Raw genomic sequence first — 23,659 nt, forward strand, 5'->3', positions numbered from 1 at the left:
ATGGCAATTCTCTTACAATTATCAGAATGGTTTTAATTTCCTAGTGATTGCTGCATTTCTTTTATGTTTTTCCCTTCACACAAAGTATTACTAAATACAGGGCACTTTTATTGTTTCTGATCACTTCTTATTTCTCTCCATATATAAGCTATCCACCTTGCTCACCTTTTTCACTAATTGCCATGTGACACACAGCACTGTCACGGAGTAGCCCACAGTACAGAGATAGGAATCTCCTAGTAAGCTTCTGACTGACAAAGGTAAAGCAGATAAAAACTGAATTCTGGCAAAGTCACAACTGGTCTCAGCAACAACTCCCTTTGCTTACACAGCCACAGAAGGAGCAAGTCTCTCACAGAGTTCTTAATTTACAATTACTTCAGCAATTGTTCATTGCTTGATCAACTCTCCAAAGCAGTATAGTTCTAATACTAGGAGAGCAGTGTATATATACACATTTAGAGCGCCAGTAAAGCTTTTTGCTTGTAGTTTTTAAATCCTGAACTGACACAACCAAGAGTTCCCTTCTATTTGATGACCCTGGCATAGAGTTCTAACTGATAGACAATACCTTTCTTGCAAGCTTTTTATAGTTCTTCATGTAAAGATTGAATAGTTTTCAGAATAAAAATACAAAAATATAATTCAAGTTAATAGACAAGGAGATGTCAACTGACAAGTGTATGCTGTGAAAAAGTTTCTTCCTCCTTGCAGTTCAAAAATCATCCGTTGTTTACGGTCTCACATTCTTCCAATAGGTAAACAACATAAATAATTCAGACAGATGTTAATTCTTTTTTAAAATCCATAGAGTGCATGGGCTATTTGTTTAGTTAGCTTTAATTGCCTCTGAGTTTCATGGTTCACTGTTAGCATTGGGAATTCTTTGTGAACTTAGGTAGGGCTACCAAGAAACACACAAGTGATTCTGAGCTGGCCAGGCAGTCCAGTTTGAGCACCTCATACTTCAGCCACACAGTACAGCATGGACAGCCCAAAGCCCCCATCCTTTAGTGAGACTTGCCTTGATTTGGTGCACACGTTTATGTGTCCACCCAGCAGTCACAGAACAAATACCTCATGGCTCAGCAACTCCAACACTACTCATGCCCCATACAATCCTCCATTCATCCCTGGGAGAACAGAAAAGGGAGCATTCACTGCTGCACCCTGCAGTTTTAGTAACCTACTCATTCACTTGGAAAATCCATGTACAATTTTAATCATTGACAGTTTTTAAATGGGCAGTAAAATACTGGCCACCCCAGTTACAGAATAGGAACTGAGGAGAAAGAAGTCCTCTAAAGGCTTCTCCTGTCTTTTTCTTTGCCTTGATTAGTTTCACAGTCAAAAACAGAATTTGACAGTCCTTTGCAAATACGTAGCCATAGAATTATGAGTTTGACAAACTTGGACCAATATTTAACCAATATTTTTTTGTCCTACAATCATTAGTCAACCCCACTTACAATAGCAATAACGCATTATAGCCAAGAAATGGCCATAAATAAAAATACCATTGTCCTCAGGAAGTTATGTTTAGACTTTATTTTTATGCCCTAAGAAAGTGGGAGAACTCTGATGTATTAAGATAAAACACATTAAGAAAGCACACAACAACACTCGAAGTGTTCATAAACCTTCCTCTCAACTCATATTACTGATATCACTGTTTATTAACATTAATTTTTAATTGCTTTATGGATTTTATTTACTTTTTTTTAACTTGTTGTTGCAGATAATGTTGAGAGTCATCTTCATTGATTATTGGCAACTGCTGTATTCTGAGAAAGCCTCTTTCAATTTAGCTTTACAGATCCTTTGACTTCCCACTCCAACAGCTTCATAACCTCCCCAACAGCTTCATAAATGTACTGCAATGGTCACATGAACATCTCAGGAGGGGAATCAGCACCTCTGAGTCTCCTCATTATTATGGCACTTTAGGAAGAGAAAACCAAAAAGCAACAAGTCCAACAGAAGTTGAAAGTCCCACAAAAAATGAATCTAATAGTGAGGCTCCGCAGAAGTTTCAGAACACTCGTTATTCTCCTGGCTACTTTCTGCTTAGCAAGTATTGTCATTTCTGCCTATTACTTGTACACCAGCTACAAGCAGGAGATGGCCCTTGCAGAAACCACTGGAGAAGCAGACTGTGAAAATCTCAAGCTTCTACCGTACAGATCCATTGAGCTGAAAACAGCTAAGCCAATTGATCCATCTAAAACTGATCCCACTGTCCTCCTGTTTGTGGAAAGCCAGTACTCCCAACTGGGACAAGATATCATAGCCATCCTTGAGTCCAGCAGATTTCAATACCACATGGTCATCGCACCTGCCAAGGGGGATATTCCCCCTCTCACAGACAACGGAAGAGGAAAATACACAATTGTTATATATGAGAATATTTTAAAATATGTATCCATGGACTCATGGAACAGAGAACTTCTGGAAAAATACTGTGTGGAATACAGTGTTAGCATAATTGGTTTTCATAAAGCCAATGAAAACAGCTCCCCAAGTACAAAACTGAAAGGCTTGCCGTTACATCTTTACAATAACATAGCCCTCAAAGACTGTGTTGTAAACCCTCAGTCTCCCCTTCTGCGCATTACCAAAGCACCAAGGGTTGAGAAAGGCCCACTGCCTGGCGAAGACTGGACAGTTTTCCAATTCAACCATTCCACCTACCAACCTGTGCTTTTAACTGAACTGCAAACCTCCCGACCACCTCCCGCGGCATTGCCAAAGGCTGCTCTGTATGCAACGGTCATCCAAGACTTGGGGCTTCATGATGGGATTCAAAGAGTTCTTTTTGGAAACAACCTGACCTTCTGGTTACACAAGCTGATCTTTATTGATGCCATCGCTTTCCTGTCAGGGAAGAAGCTCATGCTGTCCTTGGATAGGTACATTCTGGTTGACATAGATGACATCTTTGTTGGGAAGGAGGGAACGAGGATGAACGTAAATGATGTGAAGGTAAGCCAAAAGCTGGGGGATACTATACCAGATGCAAGTATGTTCAATGGGGCATTCAAAAAGAGGCAAAGAGTGACAAACATGGGTGTCCCATTTTCTTTTAAAGGCTGAAAGTGCACAAATGTAGCCAGCAGAAACAGAAACTATAACCTGAGGTTACTTTAAAGGTCTGGTTACCCACATGCATATAGAGATGGATTCAAGTGTGTTGAATCCACAGAGGTGGCCTCATACAGTAACATATGTGGTGAATATATTGGCTGCCTCTTCCTCATCTAAGTTCTGCTCAAGGACTTCGCCCTGAGCACCTGGATTCAGAAAAAAAGGAACCTTCCAGTACATAACAGATTTCTTTGATTTCTTTTATTTTTTCCTTAACCAAAATAAAAGGATCTCTGTTTCTGGAGCAAATTTGCTGCTGCTAACTCTGAATTGTTAGATAACACCATATTTTACACCACGTTTTTATTTTTTCCCTTTGAACACAGAGACATATGCATGTATTTGTACATATGGCATATAATTCAATTTCTAGGTATTTTCTGTATTCTGTAATTATTTCTAAAAATTAAAACAGAACAATAGAAATTTGTTCATTTTTCGAACTCTCCTATAACTATGTTAAATAGAATTTAAAAACTAATGGAAAAGTTGGCCACAGTTTGACTTACAATCTTTGGCAGGGAAGATTTTTTAGCAGATAAATATTACTAGTGACAGTATGAAAGTATGGCCTACCCCTCAGCAAATGACCTAAATATCTGATAAGGTGGATTGCTCACAGACTATTGTTTGGAGGTGCTTTTAAACTTTTCATAGTCTGCAGTACCCAGGGACTCAGAGTAATTCTCAAAAGTGTGTGCACACTAGAAAGACACAGACTTAAAGTGGTAAATAGATGGAAGTCCATAGCATGAAAGTTACTTTCTTTCAGTTTTCCAGGTTGGGGGAATCACATTGATATTAACTGAGGTTCCTAAACATGCGATATTACATTCTCTAGTTTTTATTCTAGGGTTTTCCTGTGAATACCCTAATGCTTTATTGAGGTATAAGTAAGCCTTTTGGCTTTAAACTCAAATTTCTATTTTGTTTCTTAATTATTTTCATTGGTATGAGTTTTACATTTGTCTGCCTATTCATCTGAATCACTAAGAGATACTGAAATGCCCAACAAAAGTAGTCTCATACAGATAAAACATTTTTTCACATCAGAAAAGTTCAGGTAATTCTGTTAGCCAAATCAGGTGTATGAGAGCTCATCAGGGTTGTTTCTAGCACCCAGACACTCCAAGTGTCTGCATTAGATATTCCTGGTGTCTTGAGATCTGAGCATTATGCACAAGCTCCGTGATCAAGTGCCCTCTCAGTGGAAATATGATAAAACACTCTGACAAAGGCCCTGTCTAAAAGAGGAAATTAACGGAAAAGGCAATTGTGGAACAAGTTTTTCAGCAGGAGCTTTCTGCACACATATTTTTGAGAGCCTTTTTCTGATCTGGTTTGCTCCACTACGGAAGTCTATTATTCTACATTGGTTAAAGAGTCCCTATTACTAAAATAAAAGCATCCACACAGAGTCACTTGAAAATTCAAGTCATAACTTTGACTGGAATAATCTCCAAACCCCAAGACATTTCCTTTATTATCCAGCAATCAACAACATTAGACAAACCTCTCCACCTGTACTTGGCAGAGGAGCCGTGCTCCATTGTTCATTATAGGAGATACAACAGAAAATATCCAGGAGCTTAAGTAGGATCTGGACATCAGAACCCTGGCTGCTAAGAGCATTAGGCATCAACTCTTTATGCTGCACAGATTTAGCCATCTGAAAACTGGTCAGTTCACAGCACTGAATACCTTAACACGCAAAAGCATCTGCTAAGCTTCAGACTTTTCCTGAAGAAAATAATAATAAAAATCAGCAGTATGGTGAGACCCCCTCTTCATCACAAAGAAGAAATCATGCAAACACCACCCATGGTGAGAACTCTACAAGCACACACTCAAAACCAACTTTCTCATCAGGTGGTCTTTTTGGGAAGCAGGATAGGGGATTGTCTGCTTGTCATAGATGATGTTCCCATGTAGAGCCATCCCGCAGCTTGATCATCCATTGGTCCATTCTGCACATAAAACTATGGTTTTCGGTTCCAATCAGTTATCAGGATTTGTTTCTCAGGGTATTTCACAGGTACTTGCTACACATTTCAGTCTGTACTTACAGACTGGACATTCCCAGAATACATTAACATTCAAAGCGGGATGTTTGCTAATGAACGTAACAAAAAAAATCAGAGTGTACTTTGGTTAGTTTACAGTAAAAGATAATTACAGTGAGTTAGAGAACAATCACTCAAGTCACTTGGGAAAGGAGGCAATTAAGAACCAGAGGGCCTGGCTTCTCCCCTCAAGGCAGAGCAGCCTCCTTGGTTGAAAGGCAAAATAGCAGAGGGAGACAACATTTAGGAGGCTGATATTTAAGTGATGTCAAAATATTGCCCTGCATTATGAAGCAGCTGCTGTGACCAGCTGCTCAAAGGGGGTTGTGTTTTCACAGCAGGTGAGAGGCTGCCACAAAAGGCATGAGAGGTGACACATGGAGGCACCAAGGGATATAGGGGCAGGTTGTGCTTGACCTGTATGTGTATCACAGGGGCGAAGGCATGAATGGCTCTGATAGCTAAAGGATTAGTATAGACTCAGTATGTTGTTCAACAAAAACATAGCAAAATTTGAACCATTTCCTCCTTTTTTTTTTTTTTCCTGAGTTGCATATTACAGGTAGATTTAGCACAAAAATCATAGCCAATATTAATATCATGCACATCAAAACTAATTTCATCCCAGCCCCTGTAACACACGTTTAAACTATTAGCATCTCTAACACAGAACGGTATTTATACAATGCTAAGAACAGAATAGAGAAAAAAAATATGAAAAAATGCTTGCAATGATTGCAACAACTTCTCAGCACAGTACAATTCACTGAATTATGCCACATCTCTACTTCTCCAGTTCCTTTATTTCTTAGGATTTGTCACCACACCTGTCATAGATTCACCTTGTGCAGCCATATGGGACTCTTATAGGCTCTTCTGAGGTGCCACACACACCTGTGTTGCTCTGGGAATGCTTTTATACATTCCGCATTCCCAGGTGCACGCAAGAAAACCGCAAACAAACAGCAGCACACTTCCCAAACTGTGTTAAAATTACAACTAAATAACATCTCTCTGTTCAAGCTCTTAGGCATTTCCTGCCAGTGGCCAGCTGTATAATAACTGCCAGCCTGAAGAACACATGATTAGAAATGAGTTTTCCGATAACAGTATTCGTACGTAGCAATAAAAAGACAAGTAACACTGTTCCGGTGTAATTACTTCCTGCAACTCAAATGTTTTTATCCCCTCACAAAGCCTTTCCTCAATTAGGTGCTTCAAGGATATATATAGTTTTATAAAGGGTGGCATCACTAGAGAAACAGAGATTAGAGAACAGAGTTATTATGGGCTCTGTTTACCACAAAAGATCTTCTAGTCCCTTGTATTATAGAAGTTGTGCAAGGTCATATCTAGCTAAGTAATTAAACAGGAACTCAGCAGAGCCACAGAAAGCTATTTTCCCAAGCTCTGCAAAGATCTATCTTGAGACTAGCAAGCCCCTACAAATGAATTCCTCCCTTTCCCTCCTGCCAATATATTATCTCTCTGCTTGATTTTAGAAGGAAAAAAAAATTAAAAAATAAAAAAATCAAGAACTCCAGAGTTACTGCACAGCATTACTGAATTCATGTACCTGCAAATTATGCTGGTTCCTGGCCACACAAGCCCGAGACCATTGACATCAGTGATTTTGCAAAAACAACTAGAAATACCTGTTTTTGTTGTGTCTGGGTTCTTTCAAACAGAAAGAATACAGAACTTTTATCCTTAAAGTTCTCTTTTAACTGGGCAGAAGCCATCGGCATATTTAAACAGACTGTAAGAACTTGCTAAGGTATTTCCTTTGTTGTTTTTCTAGTATGAGCTAGCACAGTATTTACTCACCCAGGAAGATCCCAATGCAGTGACCAGGACTTTTCCAGTACCCTCCACAACTACACTTTCTTTTCTGGGAGCAATTATTAGCTCAAAACAAACAAACATCACTACATTTAAAAACAAAACAAACAACAAGCAATCCTCAGCCTTTTACTTTCTGTCCTCTATTAACTCCAGGACCCTCAATGCAGGGCAGCCACCCTTCTATAGCCTTCTTCCAGCTGGACCCTCTCAGGAGCCACCTGCTTCCCTCTCTTCTCCCACTCTCCCAGCTGGAGCCAATAATCAAAGAGAAGTTGCTCGTCCCAGCACCATTGTGTCACAAAGCCCCTTTCTCTAAAGCCACATTTCCCTTTTTTTGTATTCCCTCTAATTGCTGCACAAGGATCATTCTTGTGCTATCTGAGATATAATAAAATGATGAAGCAATGCCTGGGAATGTGCTGTGTGTTACTACTGACTGCAGGCTCTCCTTTTTCTTGCAGTATTGGATAGCCCGTCTGCATTCTCCCCCATTCTCCTGCTCTAACCTTCAGTCCACTCACTGCAGTTGAAAAAAGAATTGCATTAGTCTCTGACACCTCCTCACTTCCACAAGTCTGCAGTTTGTCTTTGACCTTCATCATCATTAAAAAGCCTTGAACACTTAAAGGGTGTGATTTCTTGCTCATTTTAGTATTTTAAAGACAAGAATTCATGTTGGAGTCACATCTTTTCTGATAATTCCAAATTAAAGAGTACTGGCTCAGCAGGAGTCTGCACTCGGTAACTGAATCTCTCCAGCATATGCTTTTTCTGACTTTTCTGCAAGGCGAATTGCTTTCAGGTAGAATAATTAGAAATATCTGGGCCACATCACCAGGCATGGCAGAACAATACTCAGTACAGAGCCGCAGGTGGGCACAGGATGGGTAAAACTCTGTGCAGCACATCTGTGCAAGGTCTCAACACTCTTTGAAGGAAGGAATTTAATAAAACATTGTGGACCAGTACTTGGTTTCTGCTTCAGTTCTGCTGGGATCCCTTAGCTCTCGTGCCATTTGGGGTTGGTAGCAAAGCCAACATGCCTTATCCAGGCACGTGGATAAGGAAGCTCTGCTTAACAAAGGGCAATAGCACAGTTCTGTGCCCCTTTGCCCCTTTGCAGAGTATGGCATCTAGTGTTGCAGAGTGCCCAAATTTTCATAGAAATTCTCCAGCAGTGGTCAAGACCAAACAAAAAAGGCAGGGAAGATTGTACCATATACCTGGATTTCTAACTCAGGTTTCTAAAGAGTTTCTCTGGATTCCCTCCTCTGCTGCACCCTTCTGGTACTCACACACAACAGTGGAGAGGTGATGATGGAAGTTACGGCAGCCCAACTTCTCAACCTCCCTCCATTTCATTCCAGATGTACTCGCTATCAGTCCCCAGTGCTTCAGCAAAACTTAAAACTGATGTTGTAGATAGGAGCTGGAAACAAATTGTTTTTATTATTGTTAATTTATCCGCTGCTTTTTCCTTCAGCAGAAGTCGAAGTCCTTTCTGATACAGAGATACAATAGTCTTCCTGTAGCCTTTTTATAACAGTAAACTCCTGCCAATATTGTAATCACATCAGTGGGCAGTATAGGGAGAAACTAAAAACAGAGCATGTATGAGCATTGGAATTTAGAGCAGACAGCCAAGCATTAGTCATTATAGTCTAAGTGTTATCATGTCACTCTTTAAAGCACTTTTGAAAATGGCAGTGAAGAACACAATGAGCAGAAATTCAGGAGTTTCCAGTTTGGGATGATTTTAAAGAGTTTAAAAATGAATTTAAAATGTGGCTGAGAATGCATTATAAGAAAAATGTAATAATCAGACAATCTTTTGTTAAAATGGGAGTGTCTATTCTACTTCAGGAGAGATGACGGATCATTCAATATTTTCCTTGTTCGTGTCTCTTGAATCACCCTGTTCTTTCTGCAATAATTTGAGTGTTGAATACCACTGAAGTGCCTTGTCTAGATACATCACACAAAGCATTTTAGACTTCAACTCTTGTATTTTTTTTTTTGTTTCAGTAAAGCCTGCTCTTTCATTCACAATTTAAGCACTGATGTAGTGAAAAAACACGATTCCTTTGCCGTCAGCAAAACATTTATATTTCTCCTTGGCAGCCTGGAGGACTGACTGTCTGTCTGAGCACCTTACCTGAATTATAATAGACTTGGGGTTCTCTCGTCTTACAGGTTTCCTACTGATGATATCTTAAGCCTTGAGTGCTTGATACAGTCTTGCCAGAAGACAGATTCTGGAGACTAATTTTCAAGTTTGTTCATTTTGTTAGTTTATAAAATTACATTCCTTCCATGTGTCCCACACATTACCTTTATCATGCAGTCTAAGAAATATTTTCCTAAACATTTCAAAAAACTCACTTTGTGTTCTCCTCTTCCATTGAACAGACTGGTTTTTCTGCAGTGCAATTTAATATTGTTTGTGGAAGGAACACAGAATTATCGAAAATCTTTTTTTTTTTTTTTTTTGGTTTGTTTGTTTGTTTGTTTTGTTGTTGTTGGTTTTTTTTTTTAAGTAAAAATTTAATATTTCACAAAGCAAGAAAACAAATTAAAAACTTAGAGAAGAATAATCCTTCATTTTTCCAGCTTTTTAATCAACTCTAAGACCTAGATAGATTTTACTGTTCAAAAAGATAAACAATTCTGAATTTAAAACAACAAACAAACCAACCAACACAGAATAATACCTTTTAAAATATAGAAAGGGCAGAGGTTTTTTGAGTTGTTGGTCTAGTGCAATATCTAATGCTCACAGCCTGTGTCTAGCATTATTGCCTTGTGACATACTCTTTTTGTCTACACTTCTGTTGATTTTCTGGATTTACATTGATTTCCTGAACACATCCACCAAAATAATTCTGAAGTCATAAGATGTGTTGTACTGGAATATATTTTAAAAATGTATGTGGTTATCTATATTTTATTTAGCTTCATTTAATTTTATTTAACTCCCTTTCATAGCATTTAGGGAATTTGTAGGAGCCAAAAAGCATGGCTGCTTTATATCAATCTCTCAAGTCACCTACATTAACCTGTGTTTTAAAACAATGTATATTACTTTAAAAGGTGCACTAACAATTGTTTCCTGTATAGCAAAATAACACTCTAAGAAATGATGGAATACCTTTCAAGAAAGGCTAGCCAACACAGACTTAAAGAGCAGTCATAATTATTGCCTTAAAAGCATTTGATGCAGCAAAAAGCACATTACCATGAATGCCATATATATATTGCAGTTACTTTAGTGGCAGTGTTACTTAAACTTTAAATATGTTTTTGTCATCTGAATGGGAGCAGAAGAAATGACACTTAGAGCAAAAGCTCAGTTTCGTATCATTAGCATTATACAAATAATTTGAAAACAACAATGTTCAGTAAAAGAGTGAAGGGATGGAATGGAAGGATGGACAAACAGGTGAGAGAATAGAGAAAATCTCAAAGAGAAAATGAGAACTTTGAAACTAAAAATACTTAGCAATAACTAACTGGTCATTTTCTGACCACCTCTGTATGATAACATGGTATGAAAACAATTCTTCATCTATGCCTTCAAATTCTTGGGTAAATATATGTGTACGCTCATATGCATACACCCACAGAAATTAAATTTGTGATTATTATTTTTTTTTTCTGATCTACAAATGTGGTCATAGGCCCCTTAAATTAATACTTTTACTTCTAATGCTGTAAGTCTCCACCTGTCCTCTTATCTTACAGACCGAAGAGTGTGTTTTTAGGTAAAAGATACCAAATTACAAAAGGCAGAATAAGAGACTAGCAAGAGCTGCACCTCTGAAGTCCAAAATTAAATTCTAGTAAGTGGACACTTAATTATAACTCCTGAAGATATAGATCACATGCCAGCCTGTGGAACTTCAAAACTGATAAGTCATAAGCAGATTCTGATAGCAGATAATAGGATAACCCTCAAACTAAACCTTCAGCTTCCTTTCAGAAAATATATGTCACTGGTCAAAATTTAGGATACGAGCACTTCTTTCAGTGAGCTGCATCTATGGGAAGGCTGAGGCTTGCTCCAAAGGGCTGGACGCTTTTCATAAGAGTTTCCTTTTCCTCTGGACATGCAGAGTCCAAATAATTTCACAGAGACACGAGAACAAATGACCTTCTGGCTCCATTGTTCAACATGAGTCATGCGTAGCTTGGAATCGTTAGAGTGAATCATATATTGCTTTCAGCAGAGTTTGTTGGAGAATAGTGCTTTGCATACAAATACATCCGTCTGGAAAAATTCACTTTGCGAGAAACCATTTTAGTTAGGAAATTTCATGAGGTCCATGTATAGCTACTTTAGAAATAAACAAAAATGAGCAATTTCACTGAACATTTGAAATAGTGACAATTTGGTATAGCTGTTTCACTGCTGAAGGGGATTTCTGTGCAACAGACAGTTTATTGTTTTTATTTATTTATTTTTTGCAATGATCATAAGCATACACACATGCACAAATACTCAGATGTGATGAAAAAATCATCCTGCATTTTATGTTTATGTCACCAAATATTCTGTGTCCATGTGGTTTGGCCAAGCTAAAGACAAGAAAGTCTTGCAAAGCATTCAGGGTTTGCCATGAAAGCATGAGCTATGATAAAACTTTATGTTATGTGTTGTGATTTTCCATCAGATGCAGACTAGCTAGACCTGAGTGTCAGTTTTTGATCCATAAGCATTGGTGTGGCAACTCTCAAATTTTGTCTCTCAGTCTCTCTCTTTGTATCAGAATCTGGGGCAATGTAGTATCACTAGGGTTTTCAAAGGGTGATGGTAAGAAGCTGCCAGCGGTTTACTTTTCAGCTGCACATCGCCTGAATAAGGCTAATGCCTGTCTGCACCACATCGGCAGTACTGAATGGTGATCCATTCATCTCTATGTTCAGGTGCACAGTATGGTTTCAGCTGAATCTAGTCTTTTTATTATTATTATTTTTTATTTTTTTGTCATTACCAAGATATACAGCAGGAGGTACCAGAAATAGGTAAAAGATTGCCTTATTCTCCATCACTATGGTCAATTCCACAAGCACCTGGCACTGCCTCATTTGCTTTCATATTTTGATTGGGAATACCAAGATTCAGGCCAGGGCTGATGATATGTGCGGCTACAGATTTGCAGTACTCATGAAACTTTGTCCATGCACACAAGAAGTCATGACCTGGTGAAAATGCACTGTAGTGCTGGAAGTTTCTGAAAAATCTTCCCCTTCCACAGCCCTCAGAGCCTCCATGCTTAGGAGTTTTGTACAATCATTTTGTTTCTTTGCTGTGTGATGCATGCATGCCTGGAAGGACCTGCTGGGGGCTGGATGTTAACACATCTCAGAAGCAAACCCCCACTTTGATGTACAGGGCACCTCTGACTCCCTTTGTAGAGATCACTGTTTGTTGCACGGCTACTTTGAACCCCATCAGAGAGAGATTCTCATTTCTTTCATGTGGTTTTGCTGCCAGTGCAGATTAGTCATTCGCCTGGTCTGGAGAGCTCCTGTTTTTATTTACTGCTGCACACATGCTAGAAGCAACAAGGTTCTCCATCAAATCCCCCTGCTTCTTTGTTGCCAGCCTATTCTCAGTTCAGTAGTGGGATGCCAATATCAGTTTTAACTTACCCTTCTTTTTTGTTTTCTGGCCTTTATGTCTTATCCATACATTTATTAGCACTGCTATCTACATGTCTCTTTTACAGCACCCACTCCAAATGCACAGCGGTGCCCTTCTGAAGTGATGCACATGCATGTAGCATAGCTCTCTATCCAACTGTAATCATTTTCTGCAGGCAGCAAACACAATTACTGCATCAATACAGAAGGTGAGATGAATAAAACTCCTGGCCCAAATGCATGAAGCAATACTTTTCCAGAGATTTGCTTATATATAAGAAGTAAAATTCAAAAATAAAAAAGGAAAGTTAAAAATAAAAGTTATTTGAGGACTACTATCCATACAGCAGCAGCATCCAAAAAGGGGTGGCAGCCTTTTCTTCTGGAAACATTGTCCTAATGAACTAATAGTTCTTCATACATTTAGTCTTCTTGCTGTGCCAGAATACACAGCAGTCCTAAAATCAAGGTTTCTAACTGTTTATGAGATTTATCAGCATATGATCTTACAGTATAAATGCCTTGTCAGATATTAAAATCGTATTTCTTTCACATTCTTACTTTTTCCATTAAATATATGACATTGTAAAAGAACCTCATTAGTTCTACAACATTTAGATAAAAATGATTTTTCATTGCTTATTAATACATTTATTCAAAAAAAATACAAAAGATTTTTTTGGTCTCATGGGGGATTTAAATCACTAAATAGCCTTACATTATGGTATTATAAGGTGCCATTTCATGTGGACAAAAAGTCTAGACTTGTAATGGATATATTAAATATGACAAGTGATAATTTAAATAGTTACAATGTTTTATACAGAATATTTTATAAAGGTTAAGAATTTCTCTCAAGAAATGCCAGGATGAAAAGAAAACAAAATATTTTAACTTTTTTTTCTTTAACTGTAATTGAACTTCATTTTCAAAATTAACAAGAAAATTAAACAATTTTCTCAAAACCAATATATCAGTAAAAAACACTCCAGATTTTCCTGAACAGTTGTTTTGTTCACTAGGACTTGATTTATTGCAACACACTGCATGGATTAACATCTTCTGTTTTAACACTCCAGCGTCTATCATTGATTATTATGGCATACAATAAAGGGTTCTTTCCCTTCCAGTTAAGGTTGGCACAGAAAGACAACCAAGGTAACGTGGTGTCCTTCCCACCTGGGAGCTTCTTTAACAAAGTGATGTTGCTTCTTTAGAGGCTGGAGTTTTTCTTACCCAGGTCTGCTGCTCAAGTCCAAGGAGAACCCAAGAGTTGTTCTGTGGACATGTTTGGCCAGTTCAGTTTGGGAAGGAAAGCAGTATCAAGAAACTGAAATTCTTGAAGTTGAGAGGAACTTTTAGTCTTTTTGTTGATGTGATTTTTGTGAGACAGGGTCTTCTAAATCCGTAAATCCTTTAAAAATATAAAAATCTTCTTTTGCTTTAATTAGCAGTAAGATTTACCACAAGCTAGCAAAGGTTAGAATCTTCTGTGCATTCCTGTGGTCACCAAATTCGAGTGATAAGGGCATTAACCCACCTCTGGCTCTACGTCCAGAAGACCACCAGACCTATTGCCTCTGCCTGGCTTATTGCTGTGAATGTACAAGGATGAGAGAAATGCAGGAATCACAGATGAGAAGGGGCTATAGGATCGTAAGGGGAGCAGGTTTTACCAGGGGAAAAGCAGCCTGGTAAAGAAAAGAACATGGGAGAGAGGCTCAAGGGATGAGGATCAAAGCAGACCCTGGATCAGGGCTTCCTGTAGCATAAAATCCCTAAGGGAGACTGAAGATCTCCTTTGTAATAATCTTTACTGTAGATTTGTCAACAAATTATTACAAAGATTTGGAAATGAATGGACTATGCGTGAATCAATAAGAACTAATCTATATTTATCAATAATTAATATAGATTAAATACTCTATACAATTATTAATTTAGGATGTTTAATGAAGCTCCAGACATATGTGGTGCTGAAGCTTTACTCTACATGGTTAATAATAAAAGCAGATTTCTTTTTTCAAAAATAGGTTTAGCCGCAGAATGTGAATTCTTTAATATAAAAGCTCTGCATGTGTCTTCCTAGTAACATAGCCCAAGATTTATGTGTATCATAAACAAATATGTCTGTGGTATTATAAAGTGTAATTCCACTGTATTTGTTATTAGGAAAGGGAATAAGGTTTCCCATATGCTTTCACTATTATTTCTCTTCTAACTGGGAACATGGTGCCAGTACATTATCAGGAAATAAAAGCTACCCATCACTGTTGTAAATGTCATAAGGTAGGTTGTTATGGAGCCGGTCCGTTAAAGACTGGAGGGGCTTTACTCTCTACCTTCAGGCAGCAGGTCCATTTCTAAGCTGTGCAACAAGAGGCAAAGCGTTGGACTAGTTACACATTGTGATTTGTTTACCTAATATAAGGCAACATTTTGAGTCGATGATACACGCATTGACTTCACAAATATAATAAGATGCTGGAGAGAAGTTTAGAAATTTCCAGAGATCTTGGCTGAGACGAGGTTGTAAAATTACCTACATGCAAGCTATCCTTTTTCTCTTCTTCCAAGATTTCGTAAAGGATAAGAGGATATTCCCTTCTGCTCCCTTGTGTGTTGATAGTTGATATTATAGCACACTAAGCCATAGGGAAAAAAGAAACTGTCTTTAGAAAAGGGAGTTTATTACTGTTTTACTGTTACTGTTATGGTTTACGTTGTGGGGAGTGGGCACAGCCAACAAGCCCCTGTATGTTGCAGAGGGCATTCTCCAAAGTCAATAAAACATCAATCAGTTGACATAAGGGTACAAGAGGACAGTGCAGTGCTGTTTGAACACCCTTTTAGTGCTCAGCAGGCTGGAGTAAAATCACTTGAAACCATTTAAGAGGATAAATGTGTTGGGGAAAAAATTTGGCTGAATCATGTACTTTCATAACTACTTGTCCTTTCTTTCTTCTACCGTTGTATTGGACAATATTCTGTGCAATGCCAGTGTCAAGCTTGTGAACGTGAAAAAGCTACTGTCCACCATGATATATATATATACAGACACAAATGCACACAAAAAGGCTAGAAAAGTCTCAGCCTTCTAATTAAATAAAAACTAAATAAATAAATTAAATAAAATTAAATTAATAAATTAAATAAAAACTTCTAATACTTTTCTGCCATTAAGCTGATGACAAAACAGCCAATACTCCTTACATAGATATATTCTGGTTTTACTGATTTCATTGACAGTTTGCTGGACCTACAGCCTCAAAAAGCAAAGGCTTTGTCATGCTAAGCACCAGGAGAAGAGAAAGGGGGCAAAGAAGGGGGAGTGTAGAGCCCATAGAAGAGCTTAGAATAAGGAAGATACTACACAATGGAAAAATACCACCTATCTTTTAGCTATTTCTCATCTCAAAGCTGTAAATTTTTTCAGTAGTAAAAGTGCACTTTGTCAAACAATCCCATTTGGGTAGCAGAGCATTAGCCAAATGAAACCTATCAGAACAATCCAGTATTTATGATTTTTAAGCAGCTATTCCCATATAAAATAAAATTATGGCACTCCCCCACAGCTGGGAGAGTAATAGAACCTCTCCAGAAATGAGTGGAAATTTAGTTTTAACACCTATAATTAAAAGGTGTATACTTTACTGAACATATTTTTCTTAGTTTAATGAATCTAAGTTACATGGATTCATATTTTACGCTGCAAGTAGCTACACAATTTTCAATGAGAATATTTAGAGAGAAAAGTGCTACCTATAATGACTAAGATTAAAAGCAACTAGATTTAAAAGGTAACTGGCTCAGTAATGCCACTTCCATCCTACTGCCTAAGTGCATGAGAATGGCTTTGAAATAGGAATATTTTTAAGCAAAAGACAAACAAACAAACAGAACCCCTGTCCTTTCTGTGTTTCTTTAGTTTTCTGAAATAATACTTACTATGCAAGTACTTAATATTCTGGTGAGCTTTCTTCACTCTTCCTAAGTGTTAGAAACTTATTCACCATGAAGACTGACAGCTGATGTTCTCACTTACGTGGAAATAGAAATATATATATATTGTAAAACTTATGAAAGGATAACAAACTCTAGCAACAGAGATGTTCACTATATTATCATTGTCATCAGACATTATTATGCTTGGAAGACATACTCTCCTTCTAGTGTATGGTCTGAATCTTTCACCAAAAATTATGACCTGTGGAAGGATATATATATAACATGGGAATAAGTTCCCTTGCAAATGAAAAGTTGGGGAAAACAATAAGAAATTTCAAAATTATTTTCCAATTCAAATATAGACCTCTTCCCACAGCCAAGAAAACATATAGTAAAAGACAGCAATAAACAACCTCTGATTAAAACATGCTTGCTAGAAATGTTTACTCTTCCTTCCAAATAATTCACTTTGTGTACTTATGGCATAGCACACTATTCTTCCTGTGTAATTTAGCAAAGCAAGGACTGAAGAGCTCAAACAGAGAACAAGCATACCTTTTTAACAGGAAATATTTCAAAGATGCACAATGCTTGGGGAAATCCAATGCATTCCAACAGCAAAAAAAGGTTGCTTGTCAGAAGCAGATTTAGGAGCCCTGGGGATAAGTCATCCCTGTCAAGAATGATTTAGCAGTACCTAGAAAGGGATGAGCTCCATCAGACACTAGGAAATTCATCCAAATTCTTTTCTGCTCTCAGGTGGCTGAAATTCCTTGCCAGACCTCCCACCAATAGCCGCTGCCCTTGCTCAGGGTCACCTCCAGAGCCCCGTAAACCAGACAGGATCTGTCCCTAGCTCAGGGGGCTTGGGATAGGCCAGCTTGCCACAAGCACCTACATGAGGTTAAATGTAGGGTTAAACATGAGGTTAAACTGGGAAGGCCAGGGGGGCTGCTGGGATCATTTGGTGTGACATCCTAAATATCGCAGGGCATAGGATCTCATCCAGGTGCTTGGATATCCAACTTCATATGCAAAAACGACTGGAAACCTGGACCTATCTGCCTGGACCCTGGATCTGCCTTTGGTTTTGCAGCCAGGGGGAAGGGCTCGCTGTTCGCAGAAGATTCCTTCCTCAGGGGTCACTAGAAGTGCTAAGAAAATTCATCGTACTCTGAGACAATTACCTGATACCACTTGAATTTCTCAATAAAAGGAGGCTTTTTTCCAAATCTCCAATCAAGTCTGATCTGAAAAAGGGCAGTACTTGAGTTTCTGCTCTGGGTACATTTTTTTCCTTTTTGAAATGGCGTGGTAATACTCTTTAACTGTACATCTATGACCTGATGCATTTCCTCTGGCTATTAGTTTATAGAGATTTGTTCTCCATTTTACCTAAAATTACTTGCTTTTATGATGAAGTAACCTACTGGAACCTCTGAAATGGCTCATTTCAAATTTTGTCAGCCTCATTTGATGATCTGGCTTGATTTTATTGGAGAACATATTGCCCTTTGATGTAACCATTTGAGAGAAGTGAGTAGAACAACAACATTACAAAAAGAAGAAGAAGATTAGCAAACTTATGATGGGCATTGCGATTTTGCATTGAATCTTTCAGCTTCCTTTGCTGGACAACCTACTGTGCTGCCTCCAAGTACTGGGAAAGACAATAAAGCAATGTTAAGCTGGAGGATTTTATGGATTGGAGGGGTTTTGAAGCCATCTTCAAAGACAAAACAGGCTTCATTTCCCACTACTCTAAGTTTGAAATGTGTAGGACATGGAGGGGGCAGCAAGAGTCTGGCCTCTGGTTAAACAAATGAGTGTGGTTTAAAGCAAAAGCATTTGCCATGCAATTCCCTTCCCATTTTACAGAAACTTCCGGTTCCTGTTAAGAAACAATCAAACACTGAAGTGAGCTCCCTGGATAATGCAAGATAGCATCATGAAGAAGGCAGAAGGGTCAAAAAAGTTAAGCTCTGCTAGAGAAGTAGGAAACATCTCAGAAGTATTAAGAAGCTACACTTAATCCTTGTGATTCTTAAAGCACATCCGTGCCTGTCAAGATTTTGTGAACTGCATTTCTCTGAATGACCAATGAAAGCACAGAAGTCTCCACAGCCCTGCCAGGGAAGGGTGGTTGAGAGGAATTTCCTAGTGAACCTTCTTTTTGTTAGAGAACAAAGAAAATGTGGCATTAACACAGTTTTATGTGAGTCTACTCCATTGCAGGGAATCCAGTTCTAGCACAGTTACATTTTCTACATACTGCATCCAGATGTTTAACTCCAAACAACTGAAGATAAAAGGGGACTTATAAAACTGGCGTGTTGATTAACTCTAATACGGGGTTTCCTTAAAATAGAAGCTTTACTAGATCATTGGAAGAAAATGCAAAGGAGACTTTGTAGTACATGGATTTCACTTGTATCTCTGTCAAGAAATATTGCAAAATGTTTAGATACCACTTCCCCAGTTTTAAGGCATTATTTACTTTGCCCAAAAAGAATACCAGAAAACAATATTATCACTTTGCTGAAAGATATGGTCTTACTTACAGTACAAGCAAGTATGACTTCTTCTACCTGTTCAGGTTCCATCTTCCTCTCCCCAGGAACAGCACTGTGAAATAGATGGGCAAGGCGAGATTGGGAAGGGACAATGACTGCCATCTATCTTCTTGCTCCCACCTATCTCCAAAGCTTCTGGGACCACCTCTGTGTTTATGGCGTCCACAGGGACTTGGGCATTTGTAGCTGCTGGCAAAAGTGCTGTGCCTGCCCGGCAGCCACTCTGTGCTGAAGTTGGTGCTCTTCAGTATCCTATTGATTTAGACTCCCTGGTTTCTGATTTTTACAGAATGGGGCGGCAATGGAAAGGCTTGCAAAGGGGAAAAGATAGGAAGTGAGAGACACAGCTGGTGTATAGGTGCTAGAAGCAATGTGAAAGGACAGGAGGAGCAAGTGGACAATTTGAAATTCCAGTTACCTACTTCAGAAGAGGTTATAGGGAAAAACAGTAACGAATGATGAGAAAGGCAATGAAATTGAAAAGTTCTGCATGCTGAGAATATGATTTTATAAATATCTTGTCACAGACAAAAGGTGCCCAAGAGAGCCATGATTCTGCTCTGTCCTTCTACATTTGGATATTTTGGACATTGCCATTTTTTACCACTGACAGCAGGAACAGGAACAGAAAAATTAGTAGCTGCTGTGGTTTCCTTGTTACCCCTCCCAGACAGAAAGTTTTAGAAGATTTGATTTAAACATACGGAGGCACCCCCTTGGAAGCCACTGATTATATCCATCATCACACAAACACACCCATTCTGAAAACTGAAGGACAGACCTGAATTTTGAATATATCACCTCTGTTCCAATCTCTTTTATGATTGAATGTGTGTTAAAAAAATAATAATAATTGCACCACAAAGCATCTACATCAATTTGGTTTTAAGCAGTAATTTTAAAGTATAAATTTGAGATAGGAGGTGGGAGTTCAGAAGTTAGAGATAAAAGTCCGTGATGAGAATTTGAAGGAATTTTTATTTTTATGACAAGGTTACTCCAGAAAATGATTTCCAATGGCAGTAAAGGAGCAAAAAACCACTCTGATTAAACCTCAGTACATCCAAATCCATAAATTAAAGATGATAAATAAGGTGGCCTCCATTAGTCCAGCTCTTAAAAATTTTAAAATCAAGTGCCCACCACCAAGTTTTTGTGTTGTTGTTGTTTTTTTTAGTTTTTGTGTTTTGTTTTTTTTATTTTAATAAAGAAGCAATTATGAACAATCAAGAAACAAGTGAAAGCTGACACATACAATTAAAAGTAATTGTAGTTGTTAATGTTACTTACCCGTTATTGTGTATTTGTATTGTGACAAAAATAGGGAGACTTTGGTTTTTGTTGTTGTTCTTTTGTTTTGGTTTGTTTTTTTTTGGCATGGCCTAAGCATTACTTGAGATGAAATTGTAAATAACAGTCTCTGTGTTTTACTGTTAGTGACGTGCAGCACAATGACTGACACCGATACAGTTTGCTGCAATACAGATCACTGAACATGAATATTTTATTAACATACTATTTTGATCTTGATGTTGTCCCCTTAAAGCTTTGAGATGGTTTCCCGTTCAATATTTATTATTTTTTTTTTTTGGTGATCAATCAAAGCTAGATGATAGATCCAGCCACAAGACACGCAGACCCTTATGTCCGAGAGAAAAGGAACCAGCAGAGAAAGCCACAAGCTCAGCCTGTTCTTCTGACTGCTGCATCTCATCAAAGGGCTGCCTTTACTGACTGCTTGGGGACAACCACACTATTGCAGCTGAACAGATTAAAAACGAGTTATAATGGGGAAAGCTGTCATTTTGGTGTATTTTACAGTGTGGCCTGCATCAACAGGAGGAGGAGATGTTGATGGATGTCACACAGATTCACCAGTTTCTTCCAAAAAAATAAAAATTAAAAAAAAAAAATGAGCTATTGCTACAGCCATTAAATTCTGGTTCAAGTGATAAACAAGCAGTTGCAATGTTGCTAGTGTAGATATTGCTGTCACATTACAAACACGGCAGAAGGGCCATGCCCTAACAAGACAATTGTACCTGGCTATTCAGAAATACCTACAACAGTTTTCCTTTTAATGGGCAGGTGGCCTGAGAGAGGATAGGAGAGCTATATAAATTAAAGTAAGCATTCCTATTGTGCTGTTTGTTTTAGAAATTGAGTCAAAAATCCTTCATCTACAGCTGGAAGATTACCTTCTGATTCCAAGCCTGAACAGCCTTCTTCCAAGAGATTTCTTTTGCTGAAAATGCTTAAGCTTTTGAAAAATTAGAACTGATAAGAAATAAGCTCTCAAGCCCTCTACTGCACAGCTGAAAGTGCCACAGGCTATTGCATGCAACTTGCAAGGAGGGATCTTTGTCTGCAGCAGGACTAGTGCCAGGATGCTGCCCCATCCCTATGACCACAGGGAATACCCACTCTTGGTTTGGGCACAGGCTGGATTTTCTCCTTCTAAGATTTGTCAGCAGACTTGGTTAGTATTGCTAAAAAAAATCCTTCAGCATCAGTAATGATTTATATTAGAGATCCTCAGTGATTTCCCAAAAAGTCTGTAAATCTTTTCTGCAGATAACACCAACACAGGACAGTAATCACTGGCAATAGGTAATGACTGCAGCCATGCCCTGCTCCTACAGCACCTGCAGCTGGTCCCCATGCCTAATCCTTTCGATCTTCCTCAACCAGGTCCTGCTGGTTGCTGGTAAATTTGGTGCAATATCACCCCATTCATCTAATTCAGCTGAAACTAGCTGAACCTTTACTGGAACAGATGCAGTCCTCTGTGCTGAATGAAATGAAATTAGACTTGTGATTGTTTTCTGACTTTGGGACAGAGTAATGAAATAGTAGCAGAAGCAAATCAGACAAATTGGGCATTGCACTCAAAAAGGAAAAATAAATTCTTCTGTTTGCAATAAACATATTACATATAAGCACAAAACATAACTTTTTCCTTGCTTCAAATAAACCCACATATCCTCCCAGACCTCACACTAAGACAGCTACTCAAGGGAAATGCTGAACAGACTCAAGTAATAGCTCTATAATAAAAAATAGATCTGCAGACAGAGCTGGCTGTGTTCAGCATCATCAGAGCCCTTTCTATTAATTATTTATATAGCACTACAGATTAGCATAGTACTTCACAGAAATAAATATGAAAAGAAAAAAAAAAAAAAAAAAAAAGAAGAAGAAGGAAATCCCATCTCACTAACACAGGGCAATGGCTGAAACTTGGCTCACCTTGTTAGGAGTGGTGAGTGGTCTTCAGCAGGTACTTGGAATTACATCATTTGTATGTCACATTATATAAAAAATGTCCTGAAAGAAAAGAAAGTCTGTGAGGAAAAAGGAAAGGAAAGAAAATCTGTGAGGGCTGAGAGTTGCCCATTGATCCAGGCCAGGTTAACATCTGTTCAAATCAGTTTTGGCCCAGGGTAAATAGTATGAGTGATTTTAAAATCCCACTAAGGATTTGACTAACTTTAACCTGTATACTCCTTTTAAGATCTGACAAGTCAATAATGTAAATTCTTTATAATCTCTACACTATAGCATTAATGAATTTTCTATTAAAATTCTGTTAAAAACTTGTGAAGTGGGCTGAAATCCTCAGCACACAGAAATCAATGAACACTTTACTGGGATTATAAATGCATCACTGTGTTGTGTTTTAATAAGCACAGATACAGCTGATTAGACTGTCCCCTTTACAGCAGAAATTTGTGCTCCAAACCAAAAAGATAAAACTGAAGAACCCAGAATCCCGCTCTTGCACTGACCCTGTCAGTGAAGTTAGGCTGCTCAACACCTCTTTTAAATTCAGTTTTTCTATCAGAAAAATAGTGACTAGCAATTTCCACTAGCCTTATGATGGTTACTGGGATTTACAATTTCATAGTAGTGCCATGAAGATTGCATTGGCTTTGAAGATTGCCAAGACTACCTCGGGCACTGTCAGATGTTTTCTTAGCATAGATTTCAGGGTGGAAACAAGAGCAGGAAGAGGCAATCAAACATCCCATCCTGAGAACATCTGCTTCCAGTGGAAAGAAATGCTGCTTTGGTTTCTTTCTTTTTTTTTTTCTTTTCTTTTTTTTTTCTTTTCTACACATCTACAGCTGGAAAGTAAAACTACTACTTTGTAGTCCTCCAACTTTCCACAGACCACCAGCAAATTGCTGCACAGAACAGCTTGGGAATGAACCTCAGAGCTGTATAACTGCAAAAGCATTAAAGACAGATGTTAGGAACAAAAATGTATAAATACATTAAAAGACTTCTTGGTATTAATAACAAGTATCTACCAAAGAACCTTTAGAAAACTGTCTTGAAGTGAAAAATACAGAGGAAAGCTTCATCAAATCTTAAAATAATTTGGTACGGAAGGGATTTATGGAGGTGATTTATTCTAAACCCTTGCTCAAAGCAGAGGTA

At 38.2% G+C, this 23,659-nt stretch overlaps 1 protein-coding gene across 2 annotated transcripts in view; it reads left to right on the forward strand.

Moving 5' to 3' along the window:
- Positions 1-23,659, forward strand: part of NDST4 (N-deacetylase and N-sulfotransferase 4) — a 106,007-nt gene that overhangs the window by 15,623 nt on the left and 66,725 nt on the right. The window contains exon 2 of one of the 2 annotated variants that reach the window (XM_035325601.1): positions 1,739-2,982. In XM_035325601.1, the coding sequence (XP_035181492.1) occupies positions 2,002-2,982 (981 nt within the window). In that variant the 5' untranslated portion in view covers positions 1,739-2,001. The remainder of the gene's footprint in view (positions 1-1,738; positions 2,983-23,659) is intronic. The other variant, XM_035325602.1, reaches the window with a different exon arrangement.

The sequence above is a fragment of the Oxyura jamaicensis genome, chromosome 4 (assembly GCF_011077185.1).
Source record: "Oxyura jamaicensis isolate SHBP4307 breed ruddy duck chromosome 4, BPBGC_Ojam_1.0, whole genome shotgun sequence".
Lineage (NCBI taxonomy): Eukaryota > Metazoa > Chordata > Aves > Anseriformes > Anatidae > Oxyura > Oxyura jamaicensis.